Below are 18,885 nucleotides of genomic sequence, written 5' to 3'. Positions count from 1 at the left end.
GATCTCTTTGATGACCAGTATATTGCTGGAGATCTCACAATGACCCATCCAAATTCTTTTCTGTGATGCTGTTGCCACTGAAGCTTCTGGTCCACTCTGGCTGCAAAACAGCCCATTATTCTAACCCCCCAATAAAAGCAGGCAGGCTTTTACTATAGATGGGAATCCAGGAAGCACCAGTAATCCTGTCAGCAGTGCTAGGACCATTCTGTGATTGTAGCCTGCATTAAAAAAGAACAAGAAAAATCTAGCAAACTATTGCACTTACACGCTCACTGCTACTTTAGATATAATATGTGTTAGCATAAGATAACAGCCAGTGATGGGGAAAGGAGGCAGACAAATTCACTTGCAATTCAGTGTCTATCAGGAAGGAACAAGGAGGTGTAATTCTACAGTGTTGCTACAGGCACCTCCAGCACTGAATTAAAGATGCCTGGAATTTGTGCTGGTGAGAGGGACTAGAGACCTGGATCCAACCTTTGCTCAGGCATATAGGGAAGGGAAGCAGAGATGGAGGCAGCTGAAATATCTTTTTATCCTTGTTTACCCGAGGTGAGAACTGGCCCCCAAAGATGTGCTGAGTGCTCTTCCACTTTCCATTCTGGCTCAGCACAAAGGGGCTCCATCCACCCGAGAAGCAGGGGGAGGAAAAAAACCGAGTGGGAACCCTCCTTTTTGATGCAGGGACGTGCAGTCAGGGGAGGCAGGAGAGGCAGAGCCTCACCACTGTCTTCATGAAAAGAAAAGAAAATGTAAAAGGCAAAAGGCAAGAGATGAGGTCAGGCTGAGCTAGTTGCTGCCAGAGTCACAGTGGATGACTCTGCTTAGTGCTTAACTGTTTTAAAAAGCCTCTGAAAAAGCGCCCTCTACAGGAGGTGGCAGGAAAACGACGTGCCTCATCTAGTCTGGCGTTTTATGATCACTCAAGCAGAGTTAAGCAAGGGTTAAAAGCCAAAAAATTCCTGACGTAGATGAGGCACGTCGTTCTCCTGCCTCCTGTAGAGGGTGCTTTTTTAGAGGCTTTTTTAAACAGTTAAGCAGAGTCATCCACAGTGACTCTGCCAGCAACTTTGTGTGTGTGTGTGTGTGTGTGTGTGTGTTTGAGAGAGGGGGGGAGGGAGGGAGAGAGGGAGGAAGGAGGGGAAGGGAGAAGAAAAAGAAAAGGAAAGAAGGAAACTTATTTAGCAAAGGAGAAAAACAAATGCTGTTGCTTTAAATTGGAACTGAGCATGCCTGCCTGTGGAATTCTGGGAGTTGAAGTCCACAAGTCTAAAAAAATTGCTGCCTCACCAGCCATAAACCTCACCGCACGTCACTGTTTTGATGCTAGTAACTGGCAGCGTGACACCCCATAAGGCCATGGAGATATCAGAGAACGTGCCCCAAAGGATCCATTCTCTGCCACTTCTCTCCTCTTCCCCCTGTTTCTTTCTACCTTCCAAACTAGAGCAGGTGGGAGGAACCAGACCACCCTTCTCCCTACCCCTTCCCCTGCCTCTTGACCTAGGTGACCATCAAAGCAGAAGAGAGGAGTGCAACCAGGATTCTCTATTGTGACATAGTGGTCCAATATGTATCAATGCACTCCTGGTGATGCACAAATAAAAGTTGTGTTTTATTGTAAAACTGCTGTCTCCAGGAGTGCAAAAGCGGCAGGTATTTGTAAACAATTTCCTGGTGAAATGCCAACATGCATCACATATCCAAGGTGGTGCAGTGGTTAGAGTGCAGTACTGCAGGCCACTTCAGCTGACTGTTATCTGCAGTTCAGCGGTTCTAATCTCACCGGCTCAAGGTTGACTCAGCCTTCCATCCTTGTGCAGATCCACAATCTGCATTACATGCTTATTTCTGGCCATTTAAAAGGAAAGAAGTGAGAAAGAAAATAGTGTAGCCCTTCTTTCTGGTTGCACTGCACTGAGGTGCAGCTAAGGAAATCAGCCAGTTCTTATTCATTGTAGGAAGACAGATCAATCTCGTAAGACATAAATCAAATAAAGCAATTTTTTTTTTTTTTAAGATAGGAAAAATGGAAGATATAAGGCTGTGACCACAATAAGACTCTCCCCTTAATACGAAGAACCTGTGCTGTAAAACTATATAAAAACACACCAATATTGAGCCTGGGCAGAGAATATTAATACCAAATACACACGCAATCAAAATAAAAATTCTAACATCGTGTTCTGTGTAGAATTGTCTATATCTATTCCTTAGAGACAAATAGACTTCCAGAGGAAAAAAGCTTTCTTCTTTGTTTCCTAGGAAATGCCATTTTCTCATAGATTGCAACTTTCGATCAGAGGCCCAGGAGCAATATTTCTCAATCTTTCTACCCAGCTTCTGCCTTTGTCTTCAAAAGATAAAAGCTTTTCTCTAGCAGAAAGGGGGAAGTTTAAAGTAATCCTCCTGTGTATGTGATCTTTAGCTACAAGCACTAGTCAGTTCAAATGAATATTGAAAGTCAGACGTTGCTGGCTGTGAGTCAGTATGGAGCAGTGGTGGGATTCAAATAATTAACAACCGGTTCTCTGACTTAATGACCATCTGGGTAGGTGGGGCTTGGTGGTCATGTGACTGGGTGGGCGTGGCCAACTCAACATCACTCACGTTGATGGGCGCTTCACCTTAGCTGTTACAATGTAATAAGGGTTAATCGGAGATGCAGTTTCTGTAAGCAGGGCAATAAAGATGAGGCTAGAAACCGTGGCATGACAAAACCGCGCTCGTCAAAATAGCGGTGATAAAACCGTGTTGCTAAAGCCGCGACGTCATCACCACGCGTCATCACCGCCGCGACAATAGCGCGGCGACGGAAAGGGCGCTTTAAAACAGCGCGGCGGCAGAAAGCCGATTTAAATTAAGGTAAGGGTTAGGATTAGGTTTAGGGGTTTGCTTTAGGGTTAGGTTTAGGGTTAGGTTTAGGTTAGGTTTAGGGTGCTGAGTGCTTCGGAAGGCGCGGATTTGCCCTCCGTGATTATGTCATCGCGGTAGGGTCGCATTTTTCCTTAGTGCTTCGAACGGCGCGGATTTGCCCTCCGCACTTATGTCGGCACGGATAAGGGCTTCGCGGTTTTGTGGTGGAACTGCTAAAAACAACACCAGAATGTTTCCTTCCTGCCTCCCTTACAGGATTAGCCCTGTAAAGTGGGAAAAAAAACAAAAGGAGATTTCTTCCAACAACCGGTTCTCTGAACTGCTTAGAAAGTTACCAACCGGTTCTCCCGAATAGGTGCGAACTGGCTGAATCCCACCACTGGTATGGAGTGAGGGTCTCCCTGCCCAGTTTCCATTTTAATAGTGTCCACCACTACTGCAGATGTATCCTTGCCATGTATGTTTAAAACACGATGGAAGATCAATGGGATCCTGGTTTTTAAAAGGTGACTATACAAGATCAGACTCCCTCCTTCTAAATTATATAATGATTTCTGGTACTCAGAAATCTCTGTGCAACCCCAAATGTACCAGAAGGCAGGACAAGAAGCAACGGATGGAAACTAATCAAGGAGAGAAGCAACCTAGAACTAAGGAGGAATTTCCTGACAGTTAGAACAATTAATCAGTGGGACAACTTCCCCCCAGAAATTGTGAATGCTCCAAAACTGGAAGTTTTTATGTAATGAATAGGCAACATTTGCCTGAAGGTTTCCTGCCGGAGCAGGGGGTTGGACTTGAAGACCTCCAAGGGCCCTTCCAACTCAGTTATATTGTTCTGTTCTATGTTAAACAAATAAGTAAGCTGAAATATGTAGGACAGCCATGAATCTCCACCAAGGTAATAATTCTGAATGTCCCATCTCAGAATAGAACCACTTTGGTACAGTGATTAAGGCACTAGGCTAGAAACCAGGAGATTGAATTCTGCTTGTGGCCTAAAGTCAGCTGGATTACCTCGGGTTCCACCACAAAACTGCATTTGACTAAACCACGCTCAACGAAACCGCGTAGCTGACGTCATCAACAGGGCGACAACAGCGTGGAGACAGAAGCACGCTGTAAACGCTAAACCTAAAATTAACCCCTAAACCTAAACCTAACCCCCCTAAACCTAATCCTAAACCTAACCCTTAACCTAACCCTAAACCTAACCCTAACCCTTAACCTAACCCTAACCCTAACCCTAACCCTAACCCTAACCCTAACCCTTAACCTAACCTTAAGCCTAACCCTAACCCTAACCTTAACCCTTAACCTAACCCTAACCCTAACCCTAACCCTAACCCTAACCCTAACCCTTAACCTAACCTTAACCCTTAACCTAACCCTAACCCTAACCCTAACCCTAACCCTTAACCTAACCTTAACCCTTAACCTAACCCTAACCCTAACCCTAACCCTAACCCTAACCCTAACCCTAACCCTAACCTTAACCCTTAACCTAACCCTAAACCTAACCCTAACACTTAACCTAACCCTAACCCTAACCCTAACCCTAACCCTAACCCTAACCCTAACCCTTAACCTAACCTTAAGCCTAACCCTAACCCTAACCTTAACCCTTAACCTAACCCTAAACCTAACCCTAAAGCTAACCCTTACCTTAAGTTGAATCGGCTTGCTTTCAAAGCGCTATTTAAAGCACCCTTCTTTCTCCGCACTCGCTGTTGTCACCCTGTTGATGACGTCAGCGACGCGGTTTAATCGGGCGCGGCTTAGTCGAGCGCGGTTTTGTCGTGCCACGATTACCTCGAGCCAGGCACATTCTCCCAGCCCTAGGGAGAAGGCAAAGGAAAAACCACTTATGAAAAACCTTGCTAAGAAAGCTGTAGGGACCAGTCCAGGCAGTTATCAGAAGTCACCATTGGTTCAAAAGCTTCAGAAAATAACAACAAAAATCACAGGACACAAAGATCCCCAGTTCATTTTACTTTTTGTTGAAAATATTAAATACCCCTCACTTCCACTGAAAAATCTCCAAGGCAGCTTGCAAAAGATCAATTAAACTAACAGTAAAATGTAAGATAAATTTATATCGTTGTTGGCTGCACATGATCTGAAATATAATAAAGAACACACCATTTCCTACAGTTCAGTGATAGGCAGAAGATGCCACTAGAAAATATCTTTTGGAGGAAAAAAAAAAAATCTGAAGTTTCCAACTGGGGAAAAAGACCACCAAAAGAGGAGAATGATAGGAAAGTAATGATAACCCCCTCCCCCCTGCTCATGATTTTAATCTGATACCCCCTCTCTTGCAGCAAGAGTTAAAAGCTAAGTGAGAGATAGTTATGAAAAATTAAAAAGTGATAGGCAGAAGATGCCACTAGCAATAGCAATAGCAATAGCAATAGCACTTAGACTTATATACTGCTTCATAGGGCTTTCAGCCCTCTCTAAGCGGTTTACAGAGTCAGCATATCGCCCCCAACAACAATCCGGGTCCTCATTTTACCCACCTCGGAAGGATGGAAGGCTGAGTCAACCTTGAGCCGGTGAGATTTGAACAGACGAACTACAGAACTGCAGAACTGCAGTCAGCTGAAGTAGCCTGCAGTGCTGCATTTAACCATTGCGCCACCTCGGCTCCTCCCCTCACCAGATCATAAATCGGCCCCACTCCAGGCTTAACTAACAATATGCCCACTGTCACCCCAATATTCTTCTCCAACCTTAAACATCCCCCTTTATTTCTCATCCAAAGAGAGAAGAGCCTCAACCAATGTGTATGTTCCCTCTGCACATTGCAGATGTGCCAGAAATGGATGAGTTGTCTTGTCCCTGCAACCATACATGGGTAGAGAGAACACAGCAAAGGCTACACTGCTTGGCTAAGGGGAATCCAAAGCCTTCGGTGGCTTGCTTCAAAGAGGGCATTGCTTATGATGTAGAAGAGAAGATACAGGTTGACCGCAGCCATGCTGGCATCTATAACTGCACGGCCACAAATGAGCTCGGCTCCAGCACTAGAACAATCACCATCCATGTGGAATGTAAGTAATGTTTATGTATCAATGTGCATGTACACATCCTTGGGGCATGGGAGGTAGTGTCTAAAAGCTGGACTAAGAGAGGATTTTGGTCCAGCCACTCTCTCCTAGATTGTAAAGTCCAAAAGCATCTAATGTATTTATCTCCCTTTCTCCCTTCCCACATTCACATCCATTAAAATTCATTGCAGGGAATTTCAGGGCCTGTAAAAAAAAGCACTTATTTTTTTAAAAAACCCACTATATCAGCCAGATATGGCAAGAGCCACAAGTTCCTTTTAAAGGGGACTAGATAAATTCATGAAGAATCAGAATGTTTTGGATATCATATTGACTGTATACTTCTGGTTTGGTAGCCGTGTACCACTTACTGAATCACAGGTGTTTTCCATTGTTTATGTAAACAACCATTGAAGAAAGTTTTCATGTCGTCGTCATCATCATCTGCTTGTAAGATTCTTGAATGCCTCTCTTTGCCCCTGGACTGTAACACATAATTGAATTGAACTGAATTGAATTGAATTTTATTATTTATATGCCGCCCGTCTCCGGGAGGACTCAGGGCGGCGAACAATTCAAAAGGGGAAAAAGGGGAACATAAAACGAATACAAATAATCAAAATAAACAAGAGTCACACAATCATACAAGTCGAGAGGGGAGGGAATTCATCACCCCTAGGCCTGCCGGCAAAGCCAGGTTTTGACGGCTTTTTCGGAAGGCCTGGAGAGAGGTGAGGGTCCGAATCCCTGCGGGGAGTTCGTTCCAGAGGGCCGGAGCTGCCACAGAGAAGGCCCTCCCCCGGGTAGTAGCCAGGTGGCATTGGCTAGTAGATGGAATCCAGAGGAGGCCAACCCTGTGAGATCTAATGGGTCTGTGGGAGGTAATTGGCAGCAGGCGGTCTCTCAAGTAATAATACTGGACTAGATGAGCTTTTGGGCTGATATCAAAAGGATTGTTTTTAAGTTCCTGTGTTCTTACCACCAAGTACCTTCTCCATCTTCTCTCTGTTTAGATGGCCCTGAGCTGGAAGAGTCCAGATGCCCAAGTCATCAAACTTGGCTGGAAGGAAACCTGTGGAATCTCAGCTGCCAAGCTGAAGGTGTTCCAATTCCAGAAGTATTCTGCATAAAAGATGGCAAAGTGTACAATGCTGGAAGGATGAGCAATATCACTCAAAGTCACGCTGGTGTTTATTACTGCAATGCTTCCAATGTACATGGGTCAATTACCAAGATGGTTGCTGTTACAGTGGAGTGTAAGTGCAACTTGAAAATTTGTCAGCCTTTCCAAGTAGTGCAATCAGGAAATGTGACCAGATGAGCTAATATTACTTTTTTTTTTAATAACACTTCTATGTTCAGAATTTTGCAAGTCTGAAAATACTGATTACCTGCCATCTTTTGCCACTAGATAAGTTAGTGATGTTCCTTTTTGAGTATCTTTCTCTGACTGTTTTACAGCTGAGGCTATGCTCACTCTTATCTGATTGCAGTGACGTGCGGTGAGCTTTATGGCTGGTGAGGCAACTTTTTAGACTTGTGGACTTCAACTCCCAGAATTCCACAGCCAGGCATGCTCAGTTCCGATTTAAAGCGACAGCATTTTTCTCCCTTGCAAAATAGGTTTTCCCATTCTTTTTCTTCTCCCTCCCACTCCTTCCTCCCTCTCTCCCTCCCTCCCCCCTCTCTCAAACAGACACATGCACACAGAGAACTTGGATCCCTCTCTCACTCACTCACTCTCAAAACACAAACACAGAAGTTGGATTGGATATATTTTCCAAAGGCTTGAAAGCAGTTCCTCTACCATACCCCCCACCACCACTTTCCCTGCTGCCTTCCGATCGGAGCCTTTGATTGCAGGTGAATCACGTTGCCTTTTCAGTGAAGCTGGGCTTATATACTTTTATCCAGCTCTGTGTGTGTGTGTGTGTGTGTGTGTGTGTGTGTGTGTGTGTGTTTGAAAAGGCAACGTGGTTCTGCATGCAATCAAACTTTTTGAATTCCTCCCCCCCTCCCCACACACGCACCTTTTCCAGCTATTTCAGAGAGGATTTCAACTCTGCTTTTGCCTGCCCACATGAAAGGCCAGAGCTCTGAGTCAGACTGAGCTAGTTGCTCCCAGAGAACTCTAAAAAGCCTCTAAAAATGCCCTCTACAGGAGGCGAGAGAACACGTGCCTCCTTTGCATACGAAATTTTTCGCTTTTTAACCCTTGCTTCTCTTAAAAGGCGAAAAATTGCTTATGCACAGGAGTCCCCTAGTTCTCTCGCCTCCTCCTATAGTTAACACTAAGCACTGTTCCAAGTCACTGTGAATTGGAATCTAGCAGCAACTACCTTGGCTTTAATTATTTTTAAAAAAATTCTTTAAAATTCTTTCCTTTTCCTCATGACTGGTGAGGCCACGCCTCCCCTGCCTCTAGTGACTGCACGTCCCTGTCTGATTGTTCCCCTAGGCAGAATCTCTTTCCCTTGTCTTCCAGGGTCATTTCCCCATACCATTTCACTATTGCATGCAAATTGTGTGGGTTAATAATTGAAAAACCGAAGTTCCATAACGTGTTTTTATCTATGGCTATGTATGTATATTCAACATATGATCTGGAATCTTTAAAACAGGGATTGCTAAGACATGGAATATTCCCTCTCCAATAGAAATTATCAAACATCATCGCTTACTGCACCATTTGTATATTGTTGATCTATATTTTCCTACAATTCGCTGAAAAATCAGGATTTTTTTTTAATCTTCTAGATGAGCCTGAGATGGATGATTCCAGCTGTCCTCATAACTGGATTCTGACAGTGGGGACACCACATGTGTTCAGCTGTTTCGCTTGGGGAAACCCAGAACCAATTGTTGAATGCACTAAAGATGGAATGGCTTATAGTCCTGGGATTCTCCAGAACGTCACCAGAGAATATGCTGGAAGTTATCTTTGTACAGCCACAAACATCCATGGCTCCATCTCTAGAGCTGTGAGCATCCAGGTGGAATGTAAGTGAACATGGATTTCAGCCCAACAGAGATGGGTACATTGGCAAGGATTTCTTTTAAAATGTCATTTAGAAGTGATCCAAAATAAGAAGTGCCATTCTGGTACTCCTTAATTTTTCTTGTACTTTTTAATTTTTCATAACTATCTCTCACCTAGCTTTTAACTCTTGCTGCAAGAGTTGGAGTTTGGAGTTTGGAGTCTATTCAATTTGTAGGCCGCCCTATTCCCCGAAGGGACTCAGGGCGGCTGAACAAAAGCCAAGGGAGGGGAAATTACAAAAAGTAAGACAAAAACAATCAGACAATACGAACAATTTAAAAGCACAACAGACACAGCAAATTCGAGTAGGGGGGGAAACTCAACCCCAGGCTTGCTGGGACAGCCAGGTCTTCACGGCTGTCCAGAAGGCCCAAAGGGTGGAGAGGGTCCGAATCTCCACGGGGAGCTCATTCCAAAGGGCCGGAGCAGCCACAGAGAAGGCCCTCCTCCGAGTAGTCGCCAGCCGACATTGGCCGGCAGATGGAATACGGAGGAGGCCTAATCTGTGGGATCGAATGGGTCTGTGGGAGGTAATCGGCAGAAGGTGGTCTCTCAAGTACCCAGGTCCAATACCAGGTAGGGCTTTATAAGTAATAACTAGCACCCTGAAGCGTATCCGGAGACTAATAGGTAGCCAGCGCAGCTCGCGGAGGATAGGTGTAACGTGGGTGTACCGGGATGCACCCACAATCGCTCGCGCGGCTGCATTCTGGACCAGCTGGAGTCTCCGAACACTCTTCAAGGGCTGCCCCATGTAGAGGGGCCCTTATGGATCAGATTAGAATCATGAGCGGGGGGGGTGTATCATTACTTTCCTATCATTCTCCTCTTTTAGTGGTCTTTTTCCCCAGTTGGAAACTTCAACTGAGGTATTTTTTTCCTCCAAAAGGTATTTTCTCTATTTCAAAATTGCTTCTTAAAGAAATTCTCATTTGCACCATTGTCAGAACTGTCGTCCATTTTAAAACATACTTTTTTTTGGGGGGGGGGAAGGTACTGAAAAGATAATAGTTCAAGTTACAGGCAGTGTTAAATGAGACATTTTTTTCTTAACTTATTTTTCCATTCATCCTCAAACCAGGATTTGATATGTGAACAACTTTGCCCGAATCCTACATTTAAAGAGAATGAAAAGAGTTGATTTCTTGATGACGTTTAATATGAATTTTTAATTTAGCTTTAAGGTTTTAAACACCTGTACCTCACCTTTTCAAATCATACCCTTTCCTGATATTCCAGATAAGCCAGAAATGGATGAATCTAATTGTCCAAGCAACTGGACATTGGTGGAAGAGGCACTGCCAACTTTTCTCTGTAAAGCTGATGGGTTTCCACCTCCTGAAATTATATGCACCAAAGATAATAGATCGTATTTTCTCAGCCAAGGGCAAAGAATCCTAGCTAACAATGGAACCTTCTGGTGTAATGCAACAAACCGACATGGCAGTGTATCCAAGGCAGTCAAGATTACAGTTGAAAGTGAGTGTTGATTATAAATACAACTGGTTTATCCATCTCTTACTTTCACCTGACAGGAAGACTTATTTTTACTTTATTTTTGTTCACACCAGGAAGCCCTGCAGTATCGCTAAAGGTTAGGAGTCATTTATCTAAGTAACATTCAGTATCATTGGAAATCTACCCTTTCCTCATTCTTTGTCAGGTACAGGAGGAATATTATACCAGGTTGTGGAGTGGTTTTAAAGATGCCTTTTTGAAATAAGGATGAAATCCTTTACTTTCTGTCATACTTTTGTCCCTACAGATATGGCATTTAATGAGTGTCCATGAAGTATTGAAAATCTATAGTTCAGGCCTATATAGTTCAAGGTTCTTGTAAGCTAAAGTAAAGATAATTGGCTGGCAGCTTTAATTTACTGTATTTCTTTTTAACGTGGCACATCTTGTGAAATGGAATATGTTAGTAACATAGTCCTCTAGTTTGAAGTACAAAGTAATTCATCTGTGAAGCTGGTTGACAGCAGCTGTTAGTTACCTGTTGTGGCCCGGCAGGAGCCGTTGGAGCTGCCACCAGACTCCGACAGCGAGGGGCCCTGAGTCGGCTCTGGAGGATGTGGAGGACCCTGGACAGGGTTCCGACTCCGAGCAGGGCGCAGAGAGGCTGGTTGGCCACCAGGGGGCGCCTGAGCCTTGGACCAGTGGGGAGGAGACAAGGGAGTGTGTTCCAGACGTCATGCATTGGAGCAGTGGGGAGGAGCCAAAGGAGTTGTTCCTGGACGCCCGGCACCAAAGAGCTGATAGGCGGAAGGATCCGTTGTGCAATTACAGGAGGTAACTGCACTCAGCTGGTGGTAATTAGGCTCCTCTCAAGACTATAAAAGGAATGATTGTGGACATGCCCTTTTGCAGGAGTCAACGTATGCACTAAAGTGGGAGAACTTTTGGGGCTAGCTTGGCAGGCTGGCTTGCTGCCAAGGTTAGTCTGTGCTGTCTTGCTGCCACGTCTTGTCTGTGCTGGATTGCTGCCAAGGGCCTGTCTGTCTGTTAATAAAGTCCTGGAAGTATCTTTGTCGCGGCGTGCTTTGGTGTAGGACAAGGGGGGTCAGAACAGTTAGCTATGCATATTTTATATATGTCAGGAGATCCTTGTCCATCAATTTGTTTCAGCCAAACCCAAGATGGATGAATCCAGCTGCCCGAGCAATCAAACCTGGCTGGAAGGGACTCTGCAGTCTCTGGCCTGTGAAGCAAATGGGATTCCCACTCCACTTGTCTTGTGTGCCAAGGAGGGAATGACTGGAGAATTCTACAGAGAGCAGAATGTCAGCAGGAATGACTCCGGCATCTATGAGTGCAATGCCACGAATGGTCACGGAATGGAGAGATGGATGGTGAACGTGCAAGTGGAATGTGAGTCATCAGTTCATTCATGGTTTATGGTGACCATCTATATCAGTGGTCTCCAACCTTGGCAACTTTAAGACCTGTGGACTTCAACTTGTGGAGTTGAAGTCCACAAGTCTTAAAGTTGCCAAGGCTGGAGACCACTGATCTATATGATCTGGGCCTCAAGAGGGATGAGGTAGTGGTGAAATTCAACATATTTTTACTACGGGTGTGGCTTGGTGGGCGTGGCAGGGGAAGGATACTGCAAAATCACCACTCCCATCCCACTCTGGGACCAGCCAGAGTTGGTATTTGCCAGTTCGCCAAACTATTCAAAATTTCCGCTACCGGTTCTCCGCAACCTGTCAGAACCTGCTGGATTTCACCCCTGGGATGAGGTCATACCCCTAATTCTATTCATCTCCAAGAGTTTGTAAAATTCCTTAGTTGGCAGGGGTGGGTTCCTGCCAGTTCTAACCTCTTCTATCTTATTGTTTTAGTTAAAAACAAAAAACAAAAAAAAATCATCTTTCTTTACATCTTGTTGAAAGCGTTATCGATTGGTTAAAAATATATTCCGTGCGTTTCTTCCACAATCCTTACATATGCTTCATTCAAATCAGGTTGTACATTTTAAGTCAAGAAAGAAAAGTTATGTATTTTACTATCCCTCTACCATAATTGTCATTTAGTTACCATTGTTTAAACATGTTTTTTATCTAGAATCATTTATATTAGAAGACACAACCACCTACTGGCATTCATTTGCAATTTCAATAGATCTCCAATAACATGGCACCTTTATAACATATTCTAAAATTAATTCGGTTAAGTAAGATATCTAAGCATTCCCCCACCCCTGTAACACACCTGTATGTATCATTAAATATTGTCCATTAACATTTCTTTGTTATTACTGTAGTTAACTAAAGGTTATTTACTGTTTATCTCACCTCTCCCCTCCAGGCCCACACAATATTATAACTTTATAGTCGTCTTTAAACAATGATTTATTAATAAGATTTATAGGATTTTTCCCTTAATCCCAAATTAGTTAATTACATGCTAAGAAAATAAACATTAGACATCTAAGACAATCTAAGAGATATTAACATTTCTACTTGACAATCACCCAAAAAATTCATTAGCATTTCTATGGCCTGGTTATTTATCCTAACTAGGGTTATTATTTCTCTATTAGTATCATAGTAAATTTATGTTAATGGATAAACATTCAATGGTAATCTAAAACAGTCTATAAGGTACTAAAATCTCTACTTAATAATCATCAAAACTTAACTAGCTTTTTCCCCATCAACTCTTTATATGTAATATTAATGGGGAAGAAAGATTAGGAGGGTATTCTGAGATCAGAGATCTGAACTGCAAAACTCCAAACTATCACTAGATGCAAGCAGAGAAGTTTCGATATCTCTATGCTGCCAGGTGTGAATGTTTACAGCCTAGATCAAACATTCCCTTTCTTTCTTTCGGAAACAAGCAGTTGTGCTACATTTTAGCTACATAACATTTCTGTGTTCAAAACTCCATCTAGTGGTCATCTGATTTTTGCATCCCAGATCCAGTGGCCTCTACAGCTGGATGTTTTGCAAAGCTCAATATCAACTTATCTAAAAACATTTGCAATGCTGTTTGTTTGTTTGTTTGTTGGTTGGTTGGTTTAAAAATGTTTTTTTTAAAAAAATTATTTCCATTTTCATAACATACACTCACATATATGCTATACATAGCCAGTATCATATAGTATTAAATAATAATTACATCAGTTCCTCTTGTCAACAATGCCCAGAAAAATAAAAACCCATTATAGCTCTTCTGCTCTCCATACACCTCTTTCTTCTACCTCTCTCCAACTTCCTATCTTCCCTCCATCATCCTTTCCTACTCTACTTCCCCTTCCTTTCTCCTTCTCCTCTCTCTTCATTCCACTCCTCCTTATCCTCCTCATCTTCCCCCCTTACCCTCTCTCCTATCCCTCTCTTCCCATCTTTCTTCTCCCTTCTGTTTCCCACTCCTCCTCTCATTGGTGTATTTCCGCTTCATGTCAATATGCTTAACATATCCTAGTTTTAAATAAATAATAATAATAATAGTAATGAAAATATAAGAGAAAACAGTATACATGTAGAGTCAAATCCCATTAAAATCTAACACGTCTCGTCAAACCTGATATATATCCCTCCCCCCCACCCTCCCCCCCAAGCCCCCCCAGCCTTCCCCCCCCCCCGACTTCCCAGAACCCGTACATGGTATAGATTTTTAACAAAAACAAAAAACAGTCTAAAATATATTGGAAAAAAGAATAAAAAAAATTGATAACATCTTTACATTGAACTTAGCTCCTCCTTGCTAAACTAACTTTAAACAATTTAAATCATTCCTGATCTTAAGCATAAGCTATCTGGAATTTCTTAGTCCCGTATTTATTTTGTATATAATCGATCCATTTTTTCCAGTCTCGTTTATATCTCTCGTTTGAGTGGTCCTTAAGATATGCAGATATTTTAGCCATCTCGGCTAAATTTGTGACTTTCAATGTCCATTCTTGAATTGTAGGCAAGTCTTCCTTCTTCCAGTGTTGCGCCACCAACCGTCTTGCTGCAGTTATTAAGTGCAAAATCAAATTAATCTCTGCAAATTAATCTCTTGGTTTAACAATGTTTATAGCCTATCCAACTCAAGAGACTAAGATAGCTGGAGAAGGCAGAACAAAAAAAGGAGTGAATTTTGCTGGGTGAACTGAATACCCATCATTTTTTGTTTCCAGACAGGCCTGCTGTTGCCATTCTATCAGTCAGTGGATCTTTACCCATTAGAAGGGGAGAAAACGTCACCATCACCTGCCAGGCGGATGGGTCCCCAGCTGCCAGCTACACATGGAGGTTGCCCCATGCCTCCAACATCATCTTCATTGGTAACAACAGCACAGTGATAATCGTCCATGCAGATGGACAGAACAATGGTGTGTATGAGTGCACAGCAAGCAACAAGCATGGACAGCAGCACAGCCAGGTAGAAATTCAGGTGGAAGGTAAGACCGAATGCAATTTACAATTTATTTGTAAAGATGACAATAGGATATACTGGGTAGAAGGACTGGGACAGCTTATAGGCTCTCCTTTTCTCCCCTAAGAACCAGAACCAGTGATGGGTTTCAAAAATTGTTCAAACCTACTCTGTGGGTGTGGCCTCCTTTGTGGGAGTGGCTTGCCGCCCATGTGACCAGATGGAAGTGGCTTGCCGCCCATGTGACCGGATATGAAGATACCGACGGACACTTGTCAGAACCACCTTAAATTACCTCACACACAGCCCTGGCATGCATAAGAATAGGATGTAAACTTTTTTTTTAAAAGGCATCTTTGGTTTGCGTTAAAACAACTTCAACACACGCAATGTTCTGATTGCACCACAAACGCAGTAGTCATCCTTCCCTTTCACAGAGGCACTGAGTTTTATAAATAGGAGCATGATGGTGTAGAATAATCATCTCCAAGGACCAGTGGTGGGTTTCAAACATTTTTGGAACCTCTTCTGTAGGTGTGGCCTGCTTTCCGGGTCCACTAGTGGAACGTCTTCTAACCGGTTCGATAGATTTGACCAACCGGTTCTACCGAATGGGGGCGAACTGGTAGGAACCCACCTCTGACCAGAACCCATTATCATGAGTTAGATGTGAAATAAGACTTAGTAAAAAAGTTGGGCATATGCTTAGTAGAAAGAAATAAAGCACAGTTAAGATTCAGATAGGAAGATAAAGCAACTGAAAGGGAGAATACTAATTATGTAAACCCACCATCACTGCGCTACTTGAGAGACCGCCTGCTGCCAATTACCTCCCAAAGACCCGTTAGATCACACAGGGTCGGCCTCCTCCGGGTTCCGTCCACCAGCCAATGCCACCTGGCTACCACCCGGGGGAGGGCCTTCTCTGTGGCAGCTCCGGCCCTTTGGAACGAACTCCCCGCGGAGATTCGGACCCTCACCTCTCTCCAGGCCTTCCGGAAAGCCATTAAAACCTGGCTGTGCCGGCAGGCCTGGGGTTGATGAGTTCCCTCCCCTCTTGACCTGTATGGCTGTATGATTCTTGTTTATTTTAATCATGTGTATTGTGTATTGTGTTCTATGTTCCCTCTCCCCCTTTTGAGTTGTTCGCCGCCCTGAGTCCCTCCCGGAGAAGGGCGGCATACAAATAAACTAAATCTGAATCTGAATCTGAATCTACTGTTTCTGTCTACAAATATCCTGGTTGGTTTTCTGTCTTTAAAAAATGTATACGGAGACTCTTATAACTTATGTGCCATGTTGCATCTAATTTAGGGGTGTGCAACCATTGGCAAATTAAAAACCCGTGGACTTCAAATGCCAGGATTCCCCAACCAACAACAGGGAATGGACTTTCAAAATAACTAAACAATAGATAACATTTCTAACTCAGTGGGGCAAAAGAGAAACAGCTAAGTCATTTAACATTTCAGATGAAGCAAATTTTCAAAGGAAGGAAGGAAGGGTTATCGGTGGCTTTTTTTCCCCTCAGCAAAAGGCCACGTGAACTTTTTAAAGGTGCACGTTGGAGCCTGCCCACGTGAGCTTGTATATTTTTTCAGCAGATCGGGTTAGTTCTAGGACAAGTGGCGCTGCTTAAGAATGCTTTTTGTAAGCCCGAAAGGCTGCTAACGAATAATACGCTTCCTCTTTTCCAGATCACTGGCTGTATATTATCGTCATTGTGGCAATTGCTGGTGCCACCTTGTTGGTCCTGGGAGGAATGGCTGGGATCATCTATTACCTCAAATCCACAGCCTGCAAAAAGGGGGAATACAATGTCCGCGATGCTGAGAATTCTACTGAAGCCACTTTCCTAAATCGGGAGAGGCCTTGCGATATTGACATCTATGGCATACAACTCACCAGGACCTGAACAATCTCAGGCAGGTATTCCTCTCTGCCTGGTCCAAGGAAGGTAAATGAAAGAACGACCATTTTCTACACCATCCACTCATATCTTTCACTATCTTCTGCCTTTGAAGGAAGGGTTTTGGGACCGGATAGTCTTCTGTTTCACTCGGCCAGTGTATTAACAAGCCAATTGACTGTCCCACGGTTGAGCATGGAGAGCCAGTTTTAGTGTGTTCAGGTTCTGGCCCAGCCAAGCACATACATGGCATTTTCCCAGACCAAAACTTGAAAGCAGCCTTCATCTCTTCCATTTTTTGTAGATATCCTTTTAAAGTACTTCCTGCAGTTGAAAATATGGAATGAGTCCATTGCCTTTTGAGAACGTTGCATCGGAGGAACTGACTGCTCTTCTATTCTGGGACATGGATGTTAACTCTGGCAGTAAAATTATACAGATTCAGCCTTCTCTCCCTAGCTGATTGGTGCCTTGCCAAGGTGGGAGACATTCAACTTTGGACCATCAGTTTTCATATTTGGAGCGGATGCAATGTTTTTAAGATAAGACCAAGGCTATACTTTAATAAGAAATGTGGAGGGAATTAAATCTTAATAGAACATGGAATAAATGCAATGATGAACTGATATATCAGAGAATTACTGAGACTAGTCAAATTGTTATTGTGGGCACCTCAGTGTAAAAGTATGTGATCTTCCATTTCAATGTAACTAAGATGATAAGAGCCGAGGTGGCGCAGTGGTTAGGGTGCAGTACTGCAGGCCACTTCAGCTGACTGTTATCTGCAGTTCAGCGGTTCTAATCTCACCGGCTCAAGGTTGACTCAGCCTTCCATTCTTCCGAGGTGGGTGAAATGAGGACCCGGATTGTTGTTGGGGGCGATATGCTGACTCTGTAAACCGCTTAGAGAGGGCTGAAAGCCCTATGAAGCGGTATATAAGTCTAACTGCTATTGCTATTGCTATAACTGAATTGTTCAAAACTAAATCAAGAGGAGGGAGGGGGAGGGGTAAGAGAAGAGAGGGCGGGGAGAGATCAAGCCTAATCAAATGAATTGAGTTTACATTCATGCCTTATGGATTTAGTTTTATAGACTTCTTTAATAGATTTGATAACAGTGGCCTGCAGACTATGTCATGTTTGTATGTACACATTACAAGAAATTATCTATTAAGCTTCGCTCACATAGTGCAAGATAGTATTGGATGTCAACTCCCATAATTCCACACCAGCAAGACCATTGGCAGGCAAGCTATGAAACCCAGCACCTTTCAGGCGTAAGATTGGAGAAGGCTGTGAAGAAGAGAAGCAGAAGTAGAGCCGAGGTAGCGCAGTGGTTAAACGCAGCACTGCAGGCTACTTCAGCTGACTGCAGATCTGCAATTCAGCTGTTCAAATCTCACTGGCTCAGGGTTGACTCAGCCTTCCATCCTTCCGAGGTGGGTAAAATGAGGACCCGGATTGTTGTTGGGGGCAATATGCTGACTCTGTAAACCGCTTAGAGAGGGCTGAAAGCCCTATGAAGCGGTATATAAGTCTAACTGCTATTGCTATTGCTAATCACAAGTCGAAAAAGAACCCTGCTTACTATTATGCTTACATTTCATTCTTCATGGGATCAAAATGTCATCAAACTGCTCTGTTAATGTAATTCTCTTTTAAGGCCATTGCAGGTTCAGCTTCCAGGCTACTGATGCTTATGTATAATTCTGACTCTTGGAATACATTCTGTGCATTCACATAAATGAAAATCTTAGCCCCTACAAAGGATTAGTTGGAACTTTTAAGTGGAAAAAAAGCGCATTTTTCCTTGCTTAAATCACATGTCCAATGAATTTCCTGCACCTCTTCCATTTCTTGAGGCAGTGAAAGTGAACATCATTCAAACTAAGTAGAGCTAAGTGCCTGGATAGTAATTGTGTGAATGTATAGGTGGCTATTTAAAGAATCATAGTTAAATATAAGCAGTTTTCCTTTTTGGAGCAGGAAATGGTAGGCCCAGGGTATTATAAGAAATGGACAATATCAACCTATACTTATCAGAGATGTGGCAGGTCATCAAAACAATAAACAGGATCAAGAAAGACTCTTATCTTGCTTAAGCCTTTGTGGCAAAATAAAAAATAAAA

At 43.3% G+C, this 18,885-nt stretch overlaps 1 protein-coding gene across 1 annotated transcript in view; it reads left to right on the top strand.

Annotated features, from left to right (window-relative positions):
• Positions 1-16,762, top strand: part of ICAM5 (intercellular adhesion molecule 5) — a 41,254-nt gene extending 24,492 nt beyond the window's left edge. The window contains 7 exon segments of the mRNA XM_032210649.1: positions 5,694-5,936; positions 6,947-7,189; positions 8,691-8,933; positions 10,213-10,452; positions 11,602-11,844; positions 14,609-14,872; positions 16,545-16,762. Coding sequence (XP_032066540.1) covers positions 5,694-5,936; positions 6,947-7,189; positions 8,691-8,933; positions 10,213-10,452; positions 11,602-11,844; positions 14,609-14,872; positions 16,545-16,762 — 1,694 coding nt within the window.
• Positions 16,763-18,885: the final 2,123 nt, after the last annotated feature.

This window comes from Thamnophis elegans, chromosome 2 (assembly GCF_009769535.1).
Source record: "Thamnophis elegans isolate rThaEle1 chromosome 2, rThaEle1.pri, whole genome shotgun sequence".
Classification (NCBI taxonomy): domain Eukaryota; kingdom Metazoa; phylum Chordata; class Lepidosauria; order Squamata; family Colubridae; genus Thamnophis; species Thamnophis elegans.
Note: the sequence above shows the minus strand (reverse complement) of the source record. Positions and strands in the feature narration are given on the sequence as shown.